The 22145-nt window shown below is 43.4% G+C and overlaps 1 protein-coding gene across 3 annotated transcripts in view; it reads left to right on the forward strand.

The window, feature by feature from the left end:
- The window catches only part of lingo2b (leucine rich repeat and Ig domain containing 2b), a 47308-nt gene extending 27893 nt beyond the window's left edge, over nucleotides 1–19415 (forward strand). For 2 of the 3 annotated variants that reach the window (XM_086050384.1, XM_086050386.1), the window contains exon 2: nucleotides 16157–19415. In XM_086050384.1, the coding sequence (XP_085906510.1) occupies nucleotides 16230–18068 (1839 nt within the window). In that variant the 5' untranslated portion in view covers nucleotides 16157–16229 and the 3' untranslated portion in view covers nucleotides 18069–19415. Of the gene's footprint in view, nucleotides 1–10489; nucleotides 10581–16156 lie in introns of those variants that run through there. The other variant, XM_086050387.1, reaches the window with a different exon arrangement.
- Nucleotides 19416–22145: the final 2730 nt, after the last annotated feature.

The raw sequence follows: 22145 nt of genomic DNA on the forward strand, positions 1-22145 counted from the left end.
ATCGGTACCGCTTCTCCTCACAAGGGTCGCGGGGCGTGCTGGAGCCTATCCCAGCTGTCTTCGGGCAGTAGGCGGGGGACACCCTGAACTGGTTGCCAGCCAATCGCAGGGCACACAGAGACAAACATCCGCACTCACAATCACACCTAGGGGCAATTTAGAGTATCCAATCAACTTACCATGCATGTTTTTGGAATGTGGGAGGAAACCGGAGTGCCCGGAGAAAACCCACGCAGGCACGGGGAGAACATGCAAACTCCACACAGGGAGGCCGGAGCCGGGATCGAACCCGCGACCCCTGAACTGTGAGGCGGACGTGCTAACCAGTCGACCACCGTGCCGCCGTCATGAGAATCAGTTCATTAAAAATAATTGTTTAAACGATTTGCTCACTGAATTGTTCCAGCCCCTCCCAAGACCACCTCTATTGTTAATTCGTAATCAAGCTGCGTGTCACTTGGTTGAGTAAAAACCTTAGTCAAAGTTGAACCGAAAACTGTGAAAAACTATGTTGCTACCAGACAATTTCCTCGTTCCTTCCTCAAAGTACTCGGAGTTTGACAGCGGAGTTCAAGGAAAATAGCTTTCTCTCTTTCATACCAATGTCACCTTGACTCACACACTGACATGAATTTGTTTGGAACAGGAGTAAATTCTCCAGTTAAAGTGGAGATTGCTAATCCGTACAAATGATTTGGTGGCGGGTGAAAAGTGCTAATCCCTCCTGTGTTATTCAGTGCCAGGGAGGACTGCCTAATCCCTTGCTGAGGGTCTGCTGTTGAAGAGAACTCAAAGTAAAAGTCTATCTTGAAATATGATGTCAAGCAACGGGAGGCTTATTAACATATCTGAAATTCCTATTTTTTTTGTCATTTGCGTTGACTCTATTTCTTTAAATATGTATTTTATATGTGAAACACAAAGTCACTGGTAGTGTAGTGGTTCACTTGTCTAACTTCCATGCAGGCAGTGTGGGTTCCGTTCCTACTCATAGATTGTGTGAATTCAAGTCTAAAGATACCTTTACAACGGATGCGTATTTAGCTCTTTGCGCGATGTAGTGGTGGTGTGAAGCAGCAGCACGCGACAGAATGACACGTATGACGGGTCATGAAGAACAAGTGAAACACACGACATTGTATTATTTGCACAACATGGTTACCAGAGCTGGGCATTCAACCGATGTGATGCAATGGTCCATCTAACCCATACATGGGCAAACTATGGCCCACGGGCCATATACGGCTTCTTAATCTGGCCCGTCGAACTTGTCCAACTATAAAAAAAAGAAATCAAAATCATTCAATCATTTCATCTTGTCCCTGCAATGCCTACGTTTCCCCAGTAGATGGCGCACTGACCATTGATGGATCTTTTATGGGAGTCAAGTCACGCCCACTGTCTTTCTGCACAAAAGAAATGGGTCTTGTGTAGCCGTCACGCCATTCAGTCACGCAGAGCGCAGGCCATCACCAGAGCCGCATTTAACAACGGACTTACCTGGGTTTAAACCCAGGGGCCTACAGAAGTCGGAGGCCCAGAGCCGGGCACCTGACCCTTTTTTGTCGGTCCGACCGCGGCCCTCCACCCTTGACCTGGGTACCCTTCCGGCCGCGACCCCCCGGCCATATTCGTAAACATTGTCGGCCCCTGCCCCGTTCCGCCCCCGAAAAAAACCCGTCTGTGATTGACGTCGCTGCAGGAGAGATGCTAAGAGAGAGGCTTTTTAAAGATCATTAGCTGGCTAATTTACAATTCTAACCCACTGTGGACATGTTTCAAATGCTCCAGTAGTACTTTACTACTTACCCAACTGTGTTTGCTTACTTGCATTGCGAACCCAAGGGGTTGGTTTTGTCGTATTGTATAATTATTTGGGTCCAACAGACGGCCAGAAGTCGCAGTCAACAAGTTACTTATTTTCCACACCTCCCCTCCTTCACACTTCCCGGCCTTCAAAATAAAAGCATACCAGCAAACCACTATATACAGCAGGTTTGCTACGGCGTTTTCCCAGAAGTAGGGAAGACGAGACAGAAGAAGTCCATGAACTCCACCTTGATCTACCGGCGTCATCCTTGAGTGCTGCACGCAGCTAGACTATACTCGTGGACAGAAGTTGTTTTGAAACAGTTGTGTTCCAAGTCGGGGGGTGTCGCTTCAAAAAGACAACGACAACAATGGATATCGTGCCTGCTACAACCATAAAGGGACCGAGATGACTAGACTATGCATTTAATTTTATTGCGAAAACGATCTAGAAGATGGCGGCTAAGGGGGAACGTAGGTGAGTAGCTTCTTTTTACACATACGCCGCTGCCAAACTAGTTTTCTAGTTTGCAGCAACGAGCTGCGTGGTGCATTCTCTCCTCCGTGTGGGGAAACTGTATGTCATCACAACATGTGACATAATGGACCGATCAACAATTCCTGATGTGTGCGTGGCATGTGTCGCAGACCTGTCGCCAACAGCACAATGCGTCAGTCACGTGAATCAATGTTGTCGCTCGCGCCGACGTGGGAGTAGAAAGAAGCCTAAAAAGAAGCCTTTCACTGAGTAGGCTGAGATTAAATTTGGTGAGCACGTTACATGCATGACGGCCGATTAGTGGGCCGGACTAAAATCCACTTCCGGCCATGCTTAGTCCAGCCCTTTTTTAAAATTTGTCAGCCCCCACCACCCGCCCCAAAAATGGGCATCTGGCCGGTCTGGCCCAGGGACAGACTGCCCAGCTCTGCGGGGGCCTATCACAAAAAAAAAAAAAGTTGACCAAGCCGCAGGCGATTCTGTGCAACAGCGTGGCCGTAGAGAGGGTCACTTGCTGCTGCAGTACATGAAGACCACTCTAGGCGGCCTATTGGAAGGCATTCAATTTCATATTATTCTGTCATTTGTTTATTTGTCAATCAGTCATGTCATGATGGCATCCTCAGACCAATCACACACCCGTACCATATCACCCCCATGGTCACGGTGGCTGTGGGGATGAGCGGGTGCCGGCTGGGGCTGTCCAGCCTCGCTCGGAGGGCGTAAGAAATGCGGCGCTTGCCGTAATGCCCATGGATGGATGGGGGCTCGCCTGCGCAACCCCGGCACTGAAGAGCGAGAGGAGACGCCTCTCTTCTTTTGCTATCCTGTCGAATGCTCGCCCCTTCTCTTGCTCCCTGTCTACCGTTGTCAAAGTGTGGCGTTACCGTTACGATAGTGGTTTTCTACCCTGTAAAAATGGCCTTGTTTGTATTCGGCGCAGGGCATTGTGTTGTTTGTGTCTGCAGTTGTTTGTTATATCAGTGCAATACTATTAAAACATACATTTTTTAAGTCATAGAAGTGATTGGGAAATGCACTATTACTTTATAAAAACTATAGTGTGTGAACCTTTTGATTTGTTGGTTATTCTATTTGTGAAAATGTATAAAATGCATGCTGATCTGTTTATCGATGTTAAAAAATGAGTTGAATATTTCAGAAAAGTCCATTATGCCCGCACTGAGCTGCGAACAATTGCAGTGAAGGCACTAAATATTGCAGTCATGTCAGAGTTTTCGCCAGGGTTTGTTCAATGTTACAGATGTTCTCAAAACGTTTTTAAAAAATTTGGAACATGTTCAAACAGACATTGAACATGTTCAAATAAAATTCCCTTGCAACAAGAAAAGTATAGAACAAACTCTGACGTGATTTTCTACCTTCGCCAACAGTTGTAAATGTTTGGGTTAGGGGCTTTCGCACCGGGGAGGTGCTCCTATATTTGATGATGAGTAGGTAAAGGCGGCCCTGGTAATATGTTATAGCTTTATTTTCACTCCATCCTCTGGCTGATTTGGTTTAAATTATTTATGTTATTTTGTTATTAGTCAAATTTTATATTGTGAAAAATAATAGTTGAATTGAATTTTTTTTAATTGTTAAATCAATTAACATTTATTAACAGAAAAAAGTACCAAAAGTTTTGAGATAACTGAAGAGCTTTGAGCCTGGAGTCACTGAAGGGGAAAACGCAAGGAAAGGACTATGAACAGGTGTGTAAACGCCGCATCTTGAATATTCATTGACACAAACAGCCTACCTGGATGAGAGGTATTTTGCACATTTGAAAGGCGCAGCCCTCAGCGCACACTGTTAGCAATCTGCTTGTTTATTTATTTGCATGTGACTGTGCTATGAGTTTTGCACACGACACACAACGCTTTAGTATATCCGGCCCAAACACTCTGTGCAAATGTTTCTGGCCTGGCCCCTCTGTCAAATTTTAGATCCCAATGTGGCCCGCAAATCAAAACGTTTGCCCACCCGGGTTTAACCACCTATTGCTGACCCCCATTTTGTAGGCGATAAACGACAGACGGGAACCTTAAAAAAATAAACATTAAGCATAAGCATAGTCGGAAGCCCATTTTTTCCATCAATGTCATCGTCTGTCGTCTATTTTTGTGGTGAGGCTGCAATGGCCACAGTGTGGTTTCCATTTCCTGTTGGCTGCGGCCGAGGCTTCAGGGTCCTAAAAGGAGAGGCATTTAGTCCGGCCACGTTGAGGCTTCCATCCCACGGTGAGTCTTTCGTTACAAATATCGCTCAGCGGGGGCAGGCTAGGGGTGCGAGTGGAAATTTTGGTCGAAGTTTGTAGAAGGAAACGCAAACAGAAGCCCGTTTAAAATGATAGGGGGACCGGCCTATAGGCGATTATTATTTGTTCCGGACGGACAAGAAGGCGGATAGACAGACGGCGGAAGGGGACCCCGGCTGTAGACGGAAGGCGGTAAATGGACCGGGAAATTTTAGTGAAATGCCCAGCTCTGATGGTTACATATAAGGTCATACTAAAAATGCAATGCATATGTCAGTTTCATGGCATTGCGTTTTCGTATAATTGTGTACAATTTAGTATGATTGTGTACAATCATACTAAAGGTAATATTGAATATAAGTGCAAAATAATTGCAAGCATGGGACTTGGAAAGACTGTGCCAAACCTTTATTAAATCATCATGATTTCAATTTCAGTCAATATAATCCATCCATCCATTATCTATACCGCTTATCCTCATGATTATTAATTCTTTGTCATGGTCTGGCAGCCCTACCTTGAGCTAATCAGAGTCAGAAGTCAGACTAGTCATACCAAGCATAACCTATATATATATATATATATATATATATATATATATATATATATATATATATATATATATATATATATATATATATATTTGTTGTAAAAACAGTATAATTTCCAATGTTCTCTCATTTCCACTCAAGGAGTGCCTGTTGAATGTTAAAATCAAAGACGGACTTCAGTCAATAATCTTGATCAATATGAGCCCCACATAATGACAACGTGGACCTGACTTGGTCAGTACAAATGATTCCCTTGAGTTTTGTGCCAAACACAAAAACATACACTCCTCTTCTCTTTTGACTTTAATAGTAAATTGGCAGTTGTGATTTCCCATTTGGCACTGTGGCTTCGCTTTATGTTGACATTTTCAAAGCAGTTGAATGGAATCTAATCACATAAATTATATTGAGAGTAAAAAGTGATGTAAAATGGTGTATGCTGGCTCCTTTAGACTTTTAATATGGTTGTTAGAATTTCACACAAGCTTTGTTGCTAATCCCCTCGCTCGGCTAAGGGTGCAATAAACCACGAAGACTTGGAACTAAACTAAACATTCACGTCTGAAACAGACTTTAAGTGCATGAAATACAAATGTAATCAAATGTTGCTTCTAGAATAAGTCTGCGAATGGGTGCTTGCGGTGAACATGTGCCATGAAAAATGGATGAGATGTAGCTTCTGAGAGTAAAACTAGACAGGAACCTGATATGGCGAGTGTCCTTCAAGTTACACTCTACTTTAGAAGTATCAAGGAGAGAAACAATAGAAACGATTGGCCTCTGCAGCCCTTTTCTCAAGTTGGCCAGAGAAAGATGACGCCATTTAACACTGTGCAAAATCCTTTTTTTTTTCATTTGCAGGAAATAGAAAAGGCCATTGAAATAAAGGTATGACATCTTTTCAAGCAATCATTTCACACAATACGTAGTCAATGCCCTTGGACGAATCTGCTGCTGAGATGAGAGATGAAGCGGCACAAAGGATCATGCACAGAAGAGTGGAGTGTACTGATTGCCATTAACTACTCATTTGGCATCATTTCTTGGTGAAAGCTAGAAAAATGGCCAACGAGTGGGCTCATTTGGCAAGTTAAAAATAATTATTTTTAGATGATTGTTTAATTCATTTTACACAACTTACAAATGAACTTTGTTGAACAGCCTAGTCGTTCAGTTTTAAAGCATACATATTTTTTTCAAGAATATGTTCCCAGCAGTCCCACTGGTTGAAACATGGCATTCTGATTAATTTTGCGTTGGTGGAATATATGTTAAGCAGCAAAATGCACTAGTTTTAGCCATCTCCGGGGGCGGCCATTTTGTCTTCTGTCGACTGAAAATGACATCACAACTGCTCGCAACGACCAATCACGGCTGACCTGTTTTCTGAATCTGAGCCGTGATTGGTCATTGTGAGCAGTTGTGATGTCATTTTCAGGCGACAGAAGACAAAATGTCCGCCCCCGCGAGTGGATTAACACTTATTCTACAAATGCAATATTTATCAGAATGCTCTGTTTCAACTAGTGGGCTTGCATAGAACATATTCTTAAAAAGAATATGTTTGCGTTGACTTCCGCTTTAAACAGCACATGACCACTAGAGTGTTGCATAACACTTTGGTGACACAGATGAGTAGCCCTTTTATTTTCTGGAGAAGCCATGGCAAACTTCATTTTATTACTTCTCAGATGCGGAATGTGTCTTGTTTGAACATGACATGGCCATTAAGGAGTGAGTGTAGGATGGCTCGAAAAGAATTCTTTTGATAAGCTGTTTTGTTTTTTTGGTTTTTTTTAACACCCTGTACTATTTTTTTTTCAAAGACTGTAAAACTACATTCCAGGAGCAGGTTATAGGTTTGCCTTTAATTGTGATTTGTTCACTATTGTTTTGAAGAACTCGGCTGTGTATTTATAACTTCCATATAACCTATTGCTAATTTTCAGGTCAGAATGGACTTGTTGTGAATTATGTCATTTGTTGTCATGGCATTATCCTAAACATAATGCTCATAATAACCGTGCTCACAGCATGGATACTGTTAGCGAATGCAATCGTATCGGTGGACCGTTTTTCTGTGCAAGCAATGATGAAGTATTTCTGACTAAATTTAGAGACTGCGGGATAATGTCCCATTCCGTGCGAGCCTGAGGCACATTAGCCATACAACAAGCCACATGGCGGAAGGATCCGCTCGCTGTTGATGGCTCAGCAAGGCACCCTTCCGAGGAGGCAAGGCCAGTGGTGCAGAAAGGAGATGTTTAATTGGTACACTTTGAATGCACATCCCCTAATTAATCTCAATAGCATCCTGAAAACTCCACTGACATTTTGCACTCTGCACGGTGGTCATTTGGTGTGTCACAAAGCCCACAATTTAATTTTGATTGGTAGAACGTGTGGTTGATATGCACTCAGTTAAGAATTAAACTGAGACTGGAGTTGACAACGCGTGCAAAGTATTAGAGACTTTTAAATGTCATGGACAGAAAAGGGAATTCAATATAAAATCACCATTTGTTAATTCTGCATATCAAACCAAAACATTCAATTTGAATTGCCATCGAGTTCAAGTTCTTCGAGCGTAAAGGTAACTTGCACTGTGCATCAGTACGGGTAATTGCATCACAATAAATGAATGTTTTAACAACATATCATCTCAGGTCAATTATCATACACACTTTGTTTTTGCATCGCTCACACTTCAGTTATAATCGACTGCATGTGAACTCGCTCATGTGCAATAATTATATTATTCATGCTGCTATAATACGGTATATGGAAATGAGAAAAGCACCAAAGTCAAACATAAGTTTAACATTTGGAGGGGAAACAATAGGCGTGTGTCATGTTTATGATTCCTGTGACACTGTTTGTAGTGACAAAACGGAAAGAAAAACATGTTTTTTTGCGCAATCAAGCAACTGGAACAAGCAATTTCAACATCTTTGAGCTGATGGTCAGAGTCAGTCAACTTCGATCTATGCTACAGTAAGCCAAATAATAATGGCGTCTTTCCAAGGAGCTTAGGTGAAAAATAATTGCAGGCATGCAAATGAATTGAAAGCCTCGTGTTAGCAGGGCTGTGGGAAGAGGAGAGAGGATTTATAGCTGAGATTATTATGCACAGTTACCACAATAAAGGGCCACGCTTGTAAAGCTCTGTACAGTTTCAGGAGTGAGCCTAAGATGGAAATTCTAGGGGTGGTCAGCATTCACAATTAACCATACAGTAACTTGGAATTAGTATATTCATGAAATAAGAATGAAAATTAAACACTTGACTATTGGGGGAAAAAAAATTGAACCCAGAAATTGCTCATGTACCAAAGATAACTTGTGTAATATGATGCTTTAAGATTTTCAGTCATGCTGCACAAAACTTAGTTCCACTTGCCACGTATAACAAATTAACCTTATTAGTAAGATGACTAACACAAAACAAAAATCTAAATAAAGACTTAGTCATGCACCTGTTTTAGCATCAGCCCAATGAATCATGGGACGGACAATACTCAAAAGGTCGACCTTGTTACTCACTACCGTCACTGTAGATAATGTTACTTTTGAAACAGACTTCCTGTTACGGAGCTCTATCAACATTTTGAATTGAGTGCTTTGCTAGACATTTCTTGACCTTCAGGGCCATGAGCTCTCTTTTCGTGCCCAGCACAGGTCTAACGCAAAATACAGTCTAACTGTGTGCATGGGTGGGGTTTCTTTTGGTATTTTCCTAAACTGACACAGGTAGAAGAGGGTGTTTGCGCCGTTGTGGGAGGGAACCCAGCCAGCTTGTTTGACATTCAATGGAAGTGGTTACTCTTATTTTGTTGAAATTCAGCGCAGAAAGAGGCACGCGGTGTACAGTACATGTCATGTCGATGCAGGAGATCCGCGTGCACAAAATTTAAAAAGAACTGCAAGAAGATCCTCACTTGCGGATGATATAAAGTTGGCCGGAGATGAGTGGCCACTTGGAAACCAACTTCTACCCGTGATCGTGCGGCCTTGTCTGACAATTGTAACACATAATGGGAAATGCCATAGATGGGCAAACAAATAAAATCTATGTGGTAGTGGTGGTATAAAGCTTTAAACAATGATTTTTTTTTTTTTTTTTTTACAAAAAACAAACAGTGCAGCAAAACAGGTAGACAGTAGGTACAATGTCAAAATCATACAGTACGATATCTTCATGGTATTATAGCGATACAGTATTTACAATAGCATTGCATCCCTAGTAGACAGACAATACAGCAATAGTTTAGCAATAGCAATATTGTCTTTGTGGTGGCCAAGGTGCGCACACCAGAAGCAGCAGCACAACTTCTATTAAATAGAAAAAATAGAAAGAAAATGATCAAGAGTGGGAGCAATCTCTAAGTGCCCACCACAGACGTGCTTCAGATAGTCTAGTGTGCAACTAGCGCATGGCATTTAAAGGGAATCAAAGGTTTGATTGGTCATGATTGAGGTCAGCTGTGACCACTCCCACAGTGATGCAGTCCTCCTACTTGCAAATCCGCCATCCTGCATTCGTCTACGAAACTACCAACATCAGGAGACATGCCACACACTGGTGAAAAGAGCCAAATTATAGACTTATTATTGACGTGATTTATAGAATTCTGAGGTCGCTGTAAATCATGGCACGTGGAGATTTCCTGAGATTGTGAAGGTCATTGAAATCCATGAGAAAAAATGTGCACTTTAAATATGAAAATACCTGAACTCACACTTTGAAGGAGAGGACGTTTTTTGGGGGTTGTTTTTTGGCTTTGGGAACATCGCTCATTCTATACCAAATCAAACCAAAGAGACCTGTTAAAAAAAAAAAAAAAAAACAGGGCAGCACGGTGAGAGCGTGGTTACGATGCCTGCTTTAAAGCGGATATTGTTCTGGGTTCGAATGTTGGCCCAGGTCCTGTGTGGATAATAACACTTGCAGATAGGGTTGCCAACCATATTAGCCGGGACGTCCCGTATTTTGGGCTAATTTGGTTTGTCCCATACGGGACCTTAAATGTCCCGTATGTTGACTATCAATTCTTGCAAATACAGAAAACTGCAATCTACCGATCCTGTAATATAACATGCTTTTAGTAAAGCTTTGGATGGCAATCAATTATCAATAACGAAGGAGATTGTGAAGGTCAATGGAAGAGCGTGGTTACGCAGCTCGATGTCTTTTACGCAGCTCGATGTCTTTTACTTGTATACTTGCTCGGACATACATTGCTGGTTCTTAAACAGTGATAGCACATTACAGCGCTCCTAATGGAGACTCTCGGTACTACACATGATGACAGATCCTAGATCAGATAAAGCGTCAATCTCAGAACAAGCGGCAATCACTCCACCTGTCATGTAAGGACTTCTCTCTGGCTGCGCAAAAAGACACAAGACTGCTTGAGTCAGTCAAAAGCAGCCAGAAATATCCATGGAAAAAATAAATTTGGTGAGTCACACTCCTCTTTTACATTTCAGATTTCTTACACCCGTTTTTAGATGAAAAGAGCCAAATTGTGGTTTCATATAAGGTGACACATCGTTGCTGTCCTGTGAAAAACACTGCCCATTTTTTTCTTTTTTTCATATTTTTACGTGAATGTGGTTTCAGCATTAACGTGAAATTTAGAAAAAAAATCCAAAATGCATACATCATGCTCACACCACCTGGCACCGTGCACCTGTCGCTTATTTAGGAGTGACAAAGATGGCAACCCTACTTGCAGATCACACGCTAAAAGTCAGTAAAATCATCATTATTAATTCATAGACACGTTGGTGTCTTGTCAGATCAATATTGTATCTGAGAGTAGTAATTAAATATGAATTGGCTTTGTCCAGTAACGCTCTCCTTGGTCAAGACAAATTCACGCTGCTAATGTCAAAAGCCATACAAGAGATTTTGAAGCGTTGATAATGAACAGGGCGCAATGCGCTTTTATGGTGCTCATCATGACACATCAGCCCAGAGATTACAATCAACACGCTCACGGAGCTTTTTCTCCAGTTTCTGAGGGATCTTATCGTTTTTTTCCACGTATCCTTGGTGTTAGAGGCATTAGTCATCACTCCGAGTCAAGCAATCCAAGGTCTAATCTACTTGTTGATATAATGAGATAGTATACTGATATAAATGAGTTTATTCCTCTTGCTACTCCTTTTCACACCTACAAATGTTTAGGTATGTGTTAGTGGGTATGTCACTTACCATGTTTATGGCTTCATTCTTGTTTTCAACGCACACTTTCCTAAGAATGGCAACTATCTATTGAATTACGTTTGAAATCAAATATTCAAATAGAAATAATAATCTTGTAGGCTTGTCTCTCCCCATGGTTTCATGTATTTCAGCTTTATTCTGCACTTGTCTCTTATTTTTCTCCTTCATCACGCTTTTCCGCTCACAGTGACTCATGCATCACCCTACAGCTCCTTTTCGACTGTCACATTCTAAGCAGTTTCACTGTGACTCTAATCCAATTCAGAACCAAATCCCGCCCAAATACTGAACCCTTAGGCTGCCCTTCTCAGTGACCATAGTCCCCCCCCCAACCATTACCATTTACCCAGAAATCTAAGGGATCGAGTTTGATTTCCATTTCGCCAATGCCACGCTTGGCTCAGAGTGTTTCTAAAAATACGTTCTGAGCCTGAGTGAAGCTATATGGTCCGGTTCTCTACACATGTCATTTAGGTCAGCCTGGGCACCGAAAAATGAAAGATACTCAGTAGATAAATTAACAGACCTATGGTCAACTCAAATACATTTGGATACATTTAATAGTTTAATCAAAAACGAATGCAAGCTGATAATACAAGCTACAGTATACAGCATTTGATTATCTTTAAAACCCTCAATGAGGAGAAGAGAAAACATTTTTTTTAGTTGAAGAAGCTCTGTCACTCAACAACTAAACTCACTTGACTGAGGCTGAAATTACACTGTATGGTTGAACCATGCAACCATGCAAGAAAAAAATCTAATTGTGTCACTTGAACCAGGCAGAAAACTGTTTTCAATTCAGTACTATAGAGTTCCCGGTCTTTGCGCATATTTTCACCAGTTATTTTCATCCATCCATCCATTATCTGTACCGCTTCTCCTCACAAGGGTCGCGGGGCGTGCTGGAGCCTATCCCAGCTGTCTTTGGGCAGTAGGCGGGGGACACCCTGAACTGGTTGCCAGCCAATCGCAGGGCACACAGAGACAAACATCCGCACTCACAATCACACCTAGGGGCAATTTAGAGTATCCAATCAATGATGTGGGAGGAAACCGGAGTGCCCGGAGAAAACCCACGCAGGCACGGGGAGAACATGCAAACTCCACACAGGGAGGCCGGAGCCGGGATCGAACCCACGACCTCTGAACTGTGAGGCGGACGTGTTAACCAGTCGACCACCGTGCCGCCCAGTTATTTTCATGTGTAATCTATTTAGAACTAAATCACTGAATTCACTTTACAAGGTCATTTATGTCGTGCAGAATTTGTTAAAGAAAAAATCAAGACCAGAGTCAAACATGCTAGTGGTAGTGTGATGGTTTTTCACATAGGGACAAATAGGCAGAGCTGGGCATTCCGCCTAGCCACGGACAGACCAGTCCATCTATCCGCCTATGACGGACACCCATTTTGTAGGCGATAAACGATTGAGAGGAAATTAAAAAAAATAGTCGGACTAAGCATACTGTAGTTGGAAGCTATTTTTTTCCATCATCTATTTTCGTGGTGAATTCAATGGCTGTGGCGAGGCTTCCGTTTCCCGTTGGCCGCAGCCGAGGTCCTCAAAGGTCCCTAAATGTCCAAAAAGGACCTAAAAGAAGACGCATTTGACGGATGGCGATAAACGGACCGGCAAATTTGAATAAAATGCCCACCTCTGCAAATAGGTATCATTTTTTTCCCCTCTACATAAGTAAAATCATTTGAAAATTGCATTTTAGCACTTTTAAAGATATTACATTGGTTTTATGATCCGAAACACATAAGTGTGAGAAATATACAAAACATAATCACAGATAAGGAAGGGGGCAAATTTCTACTTTTTCGCATCATTGTATCTTGTTTGGGAAGTCATCTTTGAGATTGAGTAGAGTTGAGTGATTTTTCATTATCTTTTACAGACATGTTGTATTTGTGGTTTTGTTACTTTTTTTTTCTTTCATCTTATTTTTTTTTGGTCTCACACCATTTGACCTAGCAGAGGTGTTGCTGATGCCCAGCTCTCAGACAAATCACCTGACCAGTTGCTCACTGCAGCACCGGACAACTAGCCTGTAATTATTAAACAGAAAGCCTGGGAGGAACACTCGCTGACGGCTAAAGGCAGACTGATAAATACACAGAGACAGCAACAGGCTTGTGGATGGATAATGAGGTAGACTGACAGAGATAGTTACTGGAACACAAAATGGATGGGCAAAAAGACAGGTGGACAAATAGCAAGGCAGTCAGAATGACAGCTTGGAAACACCTTCAACTAGGCTCGGCTAAAACCAGGGAACATGAATGAATGAGATTTTGTTCAATTTGTATGTTCTGTCAATTCCCGGACTAAAAAAATATGAATAAAACAACACTTCTCTTATTCTATTTGTCCTGGGTTTCATTAATTTGATTGGCAGGACTACATCGGGCAGATGAGAGTAATGGCTTGTGGTTGCTGTGGCAACAGCCCGCTCTTTGTTACATGCTGCACTCCTGGCATCTGATGTGTCTTATGCTGCGATCGATAAATACCCCACCCTGCTGAGACTGTTGAGTGAACTGATGGTTTTGCCATGCTAGGGGTGTGAAAAGCAAGGGGCTAAGTTTAGGGGGGGTAAATGGGCACACAAAAGAATTGGAAAAGACGGCGTCACAAAAAGCTGCATAACTGCTGAGCTGGTGAAGTGGTGTGGTATTGATGGCTTCTGTCTCATCAAAACTTTATTTTCAATGTCACTCACATCGCTATCAAAGTATGGTTTGTGTCTGTCTGGGTGATCTTCATCTGCTTACCTTGCCAGGATTCCATGTTGCAGTGATTGACACGGCTCTTTGAAGGCATCTCGCATCTCTGTGATTTAATCCGCCTGTGAGCATTAAAATTTCCAGCACTCATAGACGAAGATTACATTTTACACACCTAATTGGCAAATATAGCCATGAGCAGAAATGCAGATACTTCTGGTAATGAGGCAATTATTGTCAGGTTCTCTGTCCTCATAGGCATCTGTCAATTCAACAACCTGTGGCTGCTGGGAGATATTTTTCTGTCAAGGTCGATGTCCTTGCAAGTTGTTAAGAGAAATGTCTCCCATGTTTTTTGTTGAAGTAGGTATCCTTGCCCTTATTACCCTGTTATGATGTCCTAGCACCGCGCTGTAAATTGACAGTGAATTCCCAGACATTTTCAACTTCTAATAACAAAAATCCAGCCATCCATTATCCAAGCCACTTATCCTCACGAGGGTCGCGGGCGTGCTGGAGCCTATCCCAGCTGTCTACGAGCAGTACACCCTGAGCTGGTTGCCAGCCAATCACAGGGCACACAAAGTCAAACAACCAGAGCTGGGCATTCCGCCTATGTTACTGATGTCCATTTTGTAGGTGATAAACGATAAACGTGAAACTTTTAAAAAATTGTCGGACTAAACATAGTCAGAAGCCCATTTTTTTCTCATGTAATTGTAATGTAATTGTCTATCTATGTCCTTACGCGAAAACGGTCCGTGGTGCAAAAAAAAAAAAAATCATAAATCATGGACTGCGGACGCCTACCGTAGAGAATTGCACTAAGTAAGCTAGGTGACTGCATGTCTGAGGTGGGCCATTAATTTTTCGAAAGCGCCATACAACTCAATTGTGTTAAATATTAATTTAATGTGTTTTTGTAAAACAGTAAATTGCATTGTTTTGATAAACAGCCAGTGTGTAGCTCTGGTATAATTATGTTGTTGAAATTAGCAAATTAAAATTTTAAACTATATCTACACATGTTAAAGAAAAAAAACTTGCACAGATGTTGCCATAAGTCTTTAAGTTCATCCAAGAGGTCGGTGGGTCCAGAAAAAACTGAGCACCAAACAACATCTGGTGCTCATTTGACAAATATCCCTAAATGATTATGTGCAGCCCTGTTTATACATTCCAAAATGTAAATTTTCAAAAACTTCTCTCTTGCTGCTGAAAAGGCCATAATGTCTCTTTTCTGCTGGGACTTTGCATAATTAAACAGTAAACATCAAAAACATATTTACATTTTTGAAAAAGATGGGTCAATGTTGGAATCAGTAGAGCACAATAAGGCACCGAAAATAACACACGGAAACACAAATGGTAAAATAATGTTTTAAAATAAATACAGATATGTGAGTAAATATGCAAATATTTGCATCTATGTTTACCTATAAATGAGATATTTTCAGTTGCGTATCAAGAAAATCACATTTGAATTTTCAACAGGGCATGGGAGAACACTTCAACAAAGGATAGACGAATATGTGCCATGTAGTGTCCCCTGCAATGCGTCCACGTGCGCTTGAAGATTAGCATAATAAAGCAAAGTGTTATGGAAGCAAACATTTGCTGCCACTTCATTGTTGATTATCTGAGCCCTGATCAAATAGTCCATTTGAATGACCATGAACCTGCAAAAGCAAGATGTACGTGCACAAGCCGGCACCAACTACAGTATTACCACCCAGGCTTTTAGCTTCATCTCGCAGTAATGAGGGTCATTTCTTGCCACTGGGCTGAAATATCCTCCATCCTCCAAAGGCATCTCCAGTTAGCCTACAACCTTTTGTGCTACCTTGTGATGAACGTTCACATTTTTCTGCAGATGATATTTCGCTTGTTGTGCCTTGCGCTGCTTTAACTTTAATTCCATTCTTTCGGGCGAGTCAAGAAAAGTGACAGTTCATTAAAGAGATGGAGGACTTAAATGTTTTTTAAGGTGTAAAAAGACAGAGGGCAAACCAATGAAGAGTCTGAATAGAGAATGGAGTATTCTGACCTGTTTCTTTTTCATGTCTTACAGGGCCCGATCGTGATGGTGTTCTGGACGTATAAAGAGCTGCGCGAAGACAGTGGGCAACGTGGGTAAAAGAGTCATGCAACGCCCAGCACTGCACTACCACATCCTCCTGGGTGGGGCCGTGCTGCTTCTCCTGGCCCGATTGGCCCTGAGTTGCCCTGCCCGATGTGAGTGCTCTGCCCAGAGCAAGTCAGTGAGCTGCCACCGCAAGCGTCTGAGCACCATCCCCGAAGGCATCCCCATCGAAACTCGAGTCCTGGATCTCAGCAAAAACAAGTTACGCATAATCACGCCGGACAACTTCTCTTCGTTCCATCTTCTGGAAGACTTGGATCTCAGTGACAACCTCATCAGTGTGGTGGAAACCGGATCATTTCGTTTTCAGATCGCTCTCCGCTCGCTGAACTTCCGCAGTAACGTGATTCAGCTGGTTCCTGCAGGAGTGCTGTCTGGCCTGAGCAACCTCACTCGGCTTGACCTCAACCACAACAGACTTGTGGTTCTACTGGACCATGCCTTCCAAGATCTGCGCAAGTTAGCATCCCTCAAGGTGGGTGACAACGAACTTGTTTTCATCTCTCAGAGAGCCTTCGTGGGATTAACTGGACTCCGAAGTCTGACCCTGGAACGTTCCAATCTCACTGCGGTCCCGACTGATGCTTTGGCACATCTACACAACCTGGTCGAACTACGTATGCGGCATTTGAGCGTTAGTTTTCTTAAGCCTTTCTCTTTTAAGAGGCTATTCTTTCTCCGCCAACTAGAGTTTGATTATTGGCCCTGGTTGGACACACTACCCCCTCTGTCTCTGCATGGCCTCAACCTCACAACATTGTTCATAACCAACACTAACCTATCTGCCTTCCCTGGTGCAGCATTGCGCCACCTGCACTACCTCACTCACCTCAACTTGTCTTTCTCTCGAATTCAGCATATCCATCAAGGAGAGCTTGGGCACTTCCCGCATCTGATGGAGCTCCGTCTCCAAGGGGCTCAGCTTGTTTCGATTGAACTCTATGCATTTATTGGCCTCATATCTTTGCAACTACTGGATGTGTCACAAAATCGCCTAGACTCTCTGGAGAGGGGAGTTTTTGCATCACCAGACAGCCTCCAGAGGCTTTGTCTGGGTGGAAACCCATTGGTGTGTGACTGCAGATTGCTCTGGTTGCTGAATAGCTACAAGCCCCCCGCCCTTCATATTCTTGATATCCAGCCCGAGTGCAGCGCCCCTGAGTATCTACTGGGAAAAACTCTGCGTGAGCTCAAGGAACCACTGGTCTCTCGGCACATGACCTGCACCAAGCCTCGAATTGGACCCAACATAACGCAGCTGCTGATGGCTGACGAGGGTCAGCCCGCCCGTTTGAGCTGCATGGCGGAGGGGGCACCGAGGCCTTCAGTGGTCTGGATTACACCTCATAGACGCTACATCACAGCCAAGAGCAGTGGCAGGGTGGAAGTCCAACCAGATGGCACCCTGGAGATCAAGACTGCGGAGCTGCATGACAGCGGGGTGTACTTGTGTATTGCAAGTAACCCTGCTGGCAATGCTAGCTTGTCGGCCTCTTTAGCTGTGAAGAGTCTGGGCATTAGGGACAGCTTTCAATACAATAGCAACAGGAGCTCAAATTATTTGACAAACTCGAACAGCACTTGGGGGAATGGGACTGTGCTGTACAACATGACGGTCCCCATCGACATTAAGACTATCATTATATCCACAGCCATGGGCTGCCTGTCCTTTCTAGGTGTGGTCGTTTTCTGCTTCCTGCTTCTGTTTGCCTGGAGCCGGGGGAAAGGACGTCATAAGAGCAACTTTGATATTGAATATGTCCCCCGCAAAAGCAATGGGGCCTCCGCTGAAGCGACAGAAACAAGTGGCCCTCGACGAGTCAATATGAAAATGATTTGAACATGAAGCGGACAGATGCACACAAAACCGACAATAACAACAACAGTGCAAACACATCGGCTTAAAAAAGTAGAGTTTTCAATGACAGAGTGGAATTGTGACAAATGATGTACTAATATAGTGGCTGTCGATGAAGGTGATCTTGTGATCATGTGAATATCAAAGTGAAACCGTGAACGTGTTTGTATGAAATAATGTCCTTACATTACATCCAATATAATACTATAACCAACATATCAATATGGGAGTGATCTAGTGTTGCACTCGGCATGTGTATCAGTGGTGATGTGATGAGTAATGATGTTGTCGACTATCCGTGACATCAAAGTGAAGGACGGAGCTACTGGGGGTTTTGGGGGACACTCTGAGCGCAATGATAGCGATCATTGCTGCAATAGGACTAAATCGTCTAATACCCATCTTTGCTGCAGTGTGAAAGGTGTGTGTTGTAATCATGTGTGCTGTGCGTGCATCGGTGTACGCATGTTGCATTAGTGTCTTTCTTTGTGCATGTGCACGCATTGCCTTTCTTATCTAACAGAAATATTAAAAAGATGGGGCCCAGGCCTTTGTTCTTGTTGGGTCATTTTCACCGCTGGGTAAAACAGGATCACACTGTACATGTTTTGTATGGAAAAATCCCACTTATTCTTAAAAAGAAATGCTGCGTCCATTTAGAAATAGTTGCCCTCATGCAATGAGTCGAACATATGGGGAATTAAATGAACTCAGGGGAACGCTGTGTTGTAATTTAATGTGAGGTGAGAGCTTTGTCTTGTCCATAGAATTCACTTTCCGGCAAGACAGGACATTTCTCCTTAGAAATAACACTGGTCAAAGGCGTTATCACAAGAGAAAAGCTCCCAGCAATAGAAATGGAACGTTAGAGCTGTTTCATAATATAATAAATCAAAGGCAGTTTTTGCTGCCAGAAAAAAAAATCCCTTGATATGATATAAAAGACTCTGTGGCCGGACACAATGACAAAGATTTACTGGCTTGTGTCCTCTTTTGGACAAGACAAAGTTAAGCCTCACAGAGTTATGGCTTAAATTTCCCCTCATATTTATTTGATCGCACCTCTTCACTTCCTTACTGGGGCTCTGGTTATTTCATAGGTGTCAATTTCAAACTTGTAGTGGAATCTTGTAATGTTATGTTTCTTTGTTAGGAAATATTTTCAATGTTTGGTGTGGGCAATATTGGCAAAACAATTAAGGGCAAGTCTTTGTATTACAGGGATGTGGGTGTTTATTTGTGTAATTCTGTTGTGATAAAACATTCAAAAGTTGTATAATTGTTTTCACATGATAAATTTATGGTTATATTTTCAAAACAAAATAAATATCAGACATATCCCCAATTGGAATTGCTTTTGAAATTCAGCTAAAGATGCTCTAACTCAGGAGAGCCACTCTCCAGCCTGTTTTACGTGTTTCCATCCTCCATTGCATTTGAAATTCAGCTAAAGATGCTCTAACTCAGGAGAGCCCCTCTCCAGCCTGTTTTACGTGTTTCCATCCTCCAACACACCTGATTCAAATGATCAGGATCATTATCAGGCTTCTGCAAAGCTTGCTGATGAGCTGTACGTCTGGTATTTAATGCTTACTATTAGCTTGAACTGCTTTCTGCACTTCCCACAGATCACCTTTGTGGTGTTTGTGGCCACTGCTTGAAGTCCATGACACCCTTCTCTGAAAGCATATTTTCCATACAGCACTTAATGTTACTGGCAGAGGGAAATTGTTTGTGTTTGAGTTTGAAAGCCTGCAGAGAAAACAAAGGCTGCTGTGACACATAAGGACATTCGAAATCCCTCAAATCGGCTTTATTCATATTTTCATCACAGGTTTCATTTTATTCACTGCAATTTTCCTCTTCTCACTCTGATACCACATCTTATTTTTATTCTTGTTCGACGGATTCTATTCTCGTGAGCAGCAAAGAAATGCAATACTGCAACTTAAAAACAAAAGAATATTGATGCATTTTTAAGGATTACGGTGCAGTACTCCAAAGTCAAATGTAACGAGCGAATGAATGCAGCATGGTTGTTGAGAGGAGTGGGTGTGTCAGGTGTGTGCGTGTGGGAGAGAGAGAGCGCAACCTTTCTCCCCAGGTGTCCCTCATCACGACCCGGCCAGCCTGATTGGCCGACGGAAGGTGAGCGGGGGTCATAAAGACGTCTCGATCGGCGCCACGCACGCCGATCGAGACCCCACAACCGACGTTTGTGGACGACCCGCCTACAACGCTCGTCAAACGCCAGTTCCCCCCCTCACGCACTGGCGCTACTGCAGCATAGTTTTATCATTGTTTTAAGGAGTTAATAATTTTTGAGATTTTAGCAACAGTGTTTCCTTTTAAGCGGGACCGTGGGAGTGAGCCTACAGCCAATGGGGGGTGGAGTATTGTACTACGCTACAAACTACACTTTAGTAGTAGTGGGGCCAACCCAAGGGTGCGCATACTTTTATTTGCCTGTCGACATTGTATGTCCCCGCATGCCTGAATGCCGTTTTTCAGTGTGCCGTGACTGTAGCCTGACTCAATAGTAGCATGTAAATTTTACCGTGCCCGAACCCCATGTGACCGTTGGGCCCGGCCAGCCACGGCCCTACTGACTTCCTCCCGACCTGTTCGTACTTAGTTTTATTCAATTATTGTATTGCCATTTCTTTTGTATTTTATTATGCAGGCCTAGGTCCCCTTGTTTTAGTTTCTTTTACAAATCCCCCTTCCGGTTCAATAACACATTGTTAACCAAACCACCATCCCGTGTCCATCGTGCTGTGTCTCAAGGGTGCAAAGTGGCCATATCCCGGCCCGCTACAAGTGGCGTTGTCGGCAGGATCCCTTGAGTATACAGTAGGATGGATGAGAGTGTAGTCAGGCAGCCACAAGTAGTGCCAGCCATGCTGCCATTGTTCATAGGACACCCTGGTTGCCCAGGTTTAGCGGTGAGTCAGCCAAATTTGGAGAATGGAGGACATGCCTAGAGGCATGTATTCGAGCGCAGGGACTAAACATGCAACAAAAAGTAGACTTTGTGATGGGTGCGATAGAGGGTGAGGCTAAGCGAGAGATAGTGTTGTTGGCTGCGGGTGACCGTGATACATGGGCTAAAATCCTAGCAGAGCTAGGGAGATTATTTGGGGGATCACAGCCGGTAGCCCAGCTCCTAGTACGATTCTTCAACTGCAAACAAGAACCGGGAGAAGAACTGAAGGCATTCATATTGCGGCTGCGCAAACTGAACCATCAGTGGAGAGCCAGGGAACCACTGGGAGCTGGAGATGACACTGAGCTGTTACGGACCCAATTCGTCATGGGCCTGAGACCAAGGCCAGTGAAGCAGGAGCTACAGAGGCAGCTCAGGTGGAACCCTGCAACCACATTCACGGAGGCTTGTCAGGAGGCAAGGGCTCTGGAGCAAGAGCTGGGTGGGGCTGACGAGGCCCTAGCCTGCCCAGTCTTCACTCCTCCCCCTAAGGGGCTCCACCACCAACCCCAGATTGGCAGCTAATGAAGGAGGAATTGTGCAATGAGTTACGACAGGAACTCAAAGAGCAGGTGACCCTCCTGAGTAAATCGGTGATAGAGGAACTGCGGGAACAGTTTGAGGACGGCCCAAATTGCTACAACCCTGGCAGCCGCCGCAGCTCCCCAAGCACCCTGGCGCCCGCAACCAGGCCACCCCCAACGTCAGCGCTCAGGATCAGACCCCCACGGACAATCGCACTACTAATGGGATGACCAGGGCCGAGCAATCTGCCAAGACTGTGGGGAAGCGGGGCACATCCAACGCTTTTGTCCCCGTTGTCGCCCACAGCAGAGTTTTGGAAAGGTCCACCGTGTTAGGAAGACCCCCTGAGATTGCGGCGATTATACAGGGCAAGACTATCCCATGTGTTCTGGACACTGGCTCACAAGCTACATTAATGAGCCAAACACTCTTCCAGTGTCACTTTGGAAACAAACTCAGGGAAAACCCCGATCGCATGGGCTACGCAGAACTTGATTTCATGATTGGGGGAATTGAAATAAGGAAGAAGGGGGTCATCATTGTGACTG

The sequence above is a fragment of the Filicampus tigris genome, chromosome 13 (genome assembly GCF_054856515.1).
Source record: "Filicampus tigris isolate MCC_2025a chromosome 13, RoL_Ftig_1.0, whole genome shotgun sequence".
In the NCBI taxonomy this organism is placed as follows: domain Eukaryota; kingdom Metazoa; phylum Chordata; class Actinopteri; order Syngnathiformes; family Syngnathidae; genus Filicampus; species Filicampus tigris.